General features: G+C 39.3%; 1 protein-coding gene across 1 annotated transcript; it reads right to left on the bottom strand.

Annotated features, from left to right (window-relative positions):
- Nucleotides 1-2817: 2817 nt before the first annotated feature.
- Nucleotides 2818-3593, bottom strand: LOC146719469 (uncharacterized). The gene is made up of 4 exons (XM_085490125.1): nucleotides 3565-3593; nucleotides 3359-3488; nucleotides 3165-3281; nucleotides 2818-3080 (listed from the first exon to the last, which is right to left on the bottom strand). Exons 1-4 carry the CDS (start codon nucleotides 3565-3567, stop codon nucleotides 2848-2850), a joined length of 483 nt encoding a protein of 160 aa, XP_085346251.1. The 5' UTR covers nucleotides 3568-3593; the 3' UTR covers nucleotides 2818-2847.
- Nucleotides 3594-4956: the final 1363 nt, after the last annotated feature.

Here is a 4956-nt window from a genome sequence, read left to right as displayed (position 1 = left end):
CAATCTCACCATCACACGGTTTTTACAAAACGGTCCGTTTGTGATTATCGATTGTTCTCGACAAAACGAATCGATCAAGAGCGCAACGGTGGATGTGAGATTGGAATTTGAGTGTAAGGAAAACGTGCCTAATAATACCACTGCGTACTGCCTCATTATACACGATCGTGTGATCCAGTACAACCCTGTTGACCAACGTTGTGCGCAAAATCACCTAAAAAATGTTTACACAAATACGCGTGTGAAAGAGGGGGAGGAGGAGGATACATAATCAAGATGATGTGAGATGTTTGATGTTAGTGAAGTAAGACCTCTCGACTGACTCGCATCGAAGAGATCATGTCCGCACCAACGTTTGTCGACCTGCAAGGATTTATACTAAACAAACAATTTATCGTAAAGGAAGCGGCAATCCTGAGAAGAGGATATATCCTGTCGCACTATTTCTTCGCATGCCCTGTGCCATGGAGCGTGCTTATAAAGTCGGAAAGGCGTCAGGCCTCGTGGCTAACTCAACATCATCACAGCTTACAATGGGAGGATGGAAATGTTCCATACGGCATGGCTCAGCGCTTGATTACGGCAGCTATCGTTGGCATAAATGAGCAAGAAGACGATGAAGAGTCCTCTCTCGTGTATGTAAAAGGACTCGAAAAGCGAGAATGGCTGGCCGAAATAATGGACGATGCGAGCAGCGGTTTCACCATTGAGACCTTGGATGCCATATATGAAGATGTACCTGCATTAAATAAGTTAGATCCCACATATACTCTACGATGTAATAAACATGTAAAAAATTGTGCGTTACAAAATGTATTTAAATTATTCAATTGGTGGTCGGCCGCAAAATCCAGGCTTGGATCCGACGATCATCCGTTTTTTTGAATAAACATATTGTTTACATACTATTTTCTTTGTTATTTCTCTCCCTCACCAGATATATATTTCTAAGAAATTCTTTCTCCTAATATTTTTAAATATTTCTCTTTGTTCCCCTCCAGATATATAATTCTAAGAATTCCTTTCTCCTAATATTTAATTTTTTATCCCCACTACTTTTAAATATTTCTCTTTATTCCCCCTCCAGATATATATTTCTAGGAATCCCCTTCTCCTAATATTTTAAAAATGAGTGTTACTCGATTATTTGTACTTTTGTACGATCAGTCTCTCGTCGACTGTTCTGACTGGTGGTTCACTTTTTAATACCCTCGAGAAAAATATTCTGCACCAAAAAAGCAGCAGCATGAATTACTACATGCCGAGACGCGATGAAACGTGCGAGAAGAAATGCGACTGAGTAAGTATAACTTTTTCTATTTTATATATTTTATATTTTTTCTATTTTTATATTTTTTTATGAGTTATAATTTCTTTTTTTCCTAATTTAGTTTTAATTTTTTTTTCCTAATTTTTTTACAGCGTTTCGCTGGAGTCTCGTGCGGTTCGTATACTTGGAAGACGATACGCATTGACGACCACGGAATTCAAATTCCTCGAAATCGGCATCAGAGTGGATCCGCCGAGTTACGTGGAGATCGCCATAGGAGATCATCGGGGAAAACAGCTAATACTATCTCTCGAAACGTGGAAAGGACTCTACGAGCAACGTCACACTATTCAAAATTATTTGAACAATGACTCTCTCAACAACGATGTGTATAACTTCATAAGTGTCGGGCCGCTAACAGTACGTTTTCACAAGATAAACGACACCAAGCTCATAAGTCTCGAATCGGCGGACGTGCGCATGATGATGGTCGAATCGACGTTACGTCGTATGTTCGAGCTCGATTCATGCATCGAAATAATGTTCGATCGATTGACGAGGCTCATCGCAACGGTCGATATCAAACATACGCAATTCTCCAATATTGCATCCACTGTAACGAATGCGAGAGAATTGCCGAATGCGATACGCGCTAGCAACGCCTTCGACATGCACCTAACTTGTCGATTGCGAGCTGGTGGCTTTAGTTTTTAATATGTAATAAAACTTTATATAATTATGTATTAAATATAAGACAAATAAATACTTATATGTATATCATGGTGTACTTTATTTGCGCGCCACCCGTTACATACTTTGCGAGAGAGCAACCACTAGAAAAGAAAGAGACAGCGCGCGAGAGAGAGAGATTCGGCGGCTCGCGGCGAGAGAGAGACGGCGAATTAAGACGCGAGAGAGAGAAAGAAGACGGGCTGCAGCGAGAGACGTACGCGAGAGAGAAAAAGAGACATACGAGTTTTGAGAGAGACGTCGAAATAAGACGCGAGAGAAATGTGAAGGAGAAGAGAGAGAAAAAGAGACATATGAGTTTTGAGAGAGACGGCAAAATAAGACGCGAGAGAGAGAAAGAAGACGGGCTGCAGCGAGAGACGTACGCGAGAGAGAGAAAGAAGACGGGCTGCAGCGAGAGACGTACGCGAGAGAGAGAAAGAAGACGGGCTGCAGCGAGAGAACGTACGCGAGAGAGAGAAAAAGAGACATACGAGTTTTGAGAGAGACGGCGAAATAAGATGCGAGAGAGACGCGAAGGAGAGAGAGCTTTTAAAGATAATTTTTAATAATTTCTTTATATTTTCCTAATATTTAAAAGGGAACAAGAGGTAAGGAGGACATTTTAATCTAAAATAAATACACTTATTTGATAATAATATTTTTTTTAATCTATAAAATATGTGTAAATTTACAAAATTTGTGTGTGTGTGTGTGTGTAAAATTAAAAATGAAAAAATATAAAAATAAAAATTAAAAATAGAAAAATAGAAAATAGAAAAATATAAAATATAAAATATATAAAAATAAGGATATAAATGAAAAATAAAAAAATAAAATAGTTTACATTATGGATGATTGGGGTGGCGACGGTGACGGCGGCGGTGATTGCGGCGGTGATTGCGGCGGTGACGGCGGCGGTGACGGCGACGGCGTGGCGGCGGTGTAGGCTGAGGCCTAACATCGTACGGGTCTGGTAGAGTGAAAAGCTGCACCAGACCCCAATCAGCTTCGTCGTCGCCTCTTAAATATGCGTCCCAATCCGACATCTCTGGAACCATTATTGGAACGTATGGTTCATCTGTAAACATAACAATTATTAATTTAAAAATATAACAATTATTAATTTAAATATATAATACAATATTATAAATTTTATTCTTACCGTCCCAATTTTCATACACAGGTACAGGTTCCGGCTCGAACAGCCACACCAGACCCCAATCATAGAAATCGCCGTCATCGTCTCTTATATATGGATCCCAATCCCAATCACACATATCTGGAACCATTATTGAAATGTAAACATAACATTATTCATTTAAAAATATAATACAATATTATAAATTATATTCTTACCGTCCCATTCGTCATCCCCTATCCATTCTTCAAAGTCGTCATCTGAATAATTTTCCCATTCTGCATCCCTTAATATATCATAAACGAGGTCCTTGATCACCCAACAACAACAAATAATACAGAGGGCAAACTACAAAAAAAATATTAATATTAATATATTTTTTCCTCCACTATTAATTAATATTTTTGCACTTAAAAAGAACTACCATTTTCGTTGCAATGTCCCGACACTTCGTTGAGGACCGTTCGAAACTTTATGATTGCAGAGACAGCCCTGCTCTCCACAGGCTGTACCCTACTTAAAAAATCTTCACAAAGAACTATATCTATTTCAAAAAACATTCCAAGTGTCGAATGTTTACATCTCACGTTCGAGAGAGCCGGCGGGTCGCATCCATGCGAGGGACACGTAGAGAGGCGCGCGCTCTTCCATGCATATGCGAGAGAGAAAACGAGCCGCAGCGGCGACAGCGCGAGAGAGAGACGGCAAAATAAGACGCGAGAGAGAGAAAAAGAGACATACGAGTTTTGAGAGAGACGGCGAAATAAGATGCGAGAGAGACGTGAAGGAGAGAGAGCTTTTAAAGATAATTTTTAATAATTTCTTTATATTTTCCTAATATTTAAAAGGGAACAAGAGGTAAGGAGGACATTTTAATCTAAAATAAATACACTCATTTGATAATAATATTTTTTTTAATCTATAAAATATGTGTAAATTTACAAAATTTGTGTGTGTGTGTGTGTGTGTAATTATTTATAATATAAAATTTATAAAATTATAAAAAGATACAAATATAAAAAAAGATATATGAAATCAAAATTATATAAATAAACATATAAATAATATATAAAATTATATAAAATTATATAAAATATATATATAAAAAAAGGCCGTCGGAGGCGAGAGAAATTCGGCTCGGGCCTGCGGCGAGAGAGAGCCGGCGGCTCGAGGTAGCGGCGAGAGAGAGCCAGCGGGCCTGCTGCGACTACGAGAGAGGGAGTCGCGTTAATCATCGCTGTCATCAGACTGTACCTCGGCATCTGCACATAGAAATATAATAAATTATTATACTATTTTATAGATTTTTTTGATATTTTAATATATATATACCTACAGCCTTGACAGATTGGGCACAAGTTGGCCAGGAAGAGTACGAACACTCTTTCCAAACAATCGATGCAATAAAGATGCGGTACATCCCTGTACCGCATCGTCACGTGCCTGTGCGTTAATGTAGTTGCTGCGAATCTTTCCCTGTTTCTCATGAAACAGGGAATGCAGATTTTCACTGACCCTCCTGGTGAGACGTATGCTGTTATAACGCATACCCATGTTTCTTCGTCGAGGGATGCAACTGCTCGTACATCTAACGTACGCGAGTGGCACGACTCCCGAACAGCGTTTTCGCTTTCGTACCCATCGTCATGCAAATCTTCTTCCTCCTCTTCTTCTTCTGCTTCTTCTTGCTCAACAATGGGTATGACATCACCCTCCATTTCTTCTATATCATCTAAGATGATATTCACCTCCCTGTCGTACACAGGGTCGTACATCTCGGCGTCGCTCTCGCTGTTCGCTGTCGGAGATCGTGATG

This window comes from Nylanderia fulva, unplaced genomic scaffold (genome assembly GCF_048542155.1).
Source record: "Nylanderia fulva isolate GAGA-0341 unplaced genomic scaffold, ASM4854215v1 Scaffold975, whole genome shotgun sequence".
NCBI classification, from domain to species: domain Eukaryota; kingdom Metazoa; phylum Arthropoda; class Insecta; order Hymenoptera; family Formicidae; genus Nylanderia; species Nylanderia fulva.
This window is presented reverse-complemented; position numbering and strand designations above follow the sequence as displayed.

Excerpts from the sequence above, each read along its gene's own strand:
- LOC146719469 (XM_085490125.1), bottom strand. Across the intron at positions 3,282-3,358 it reads AGGGGATGACGAATGGGACG|ATATGTGTGATTGGGATTGG; the intron begins GTAAGAATATAA and ends TAATGGTTCCAG. Across the intron at positions 3,081-3,164 it reads TGTGTATGAAAATTGGGACG|ATGAACCATACGTTCCAATA; the intron begins GTAAGAATAAAA and ends TTATGTTTACAG.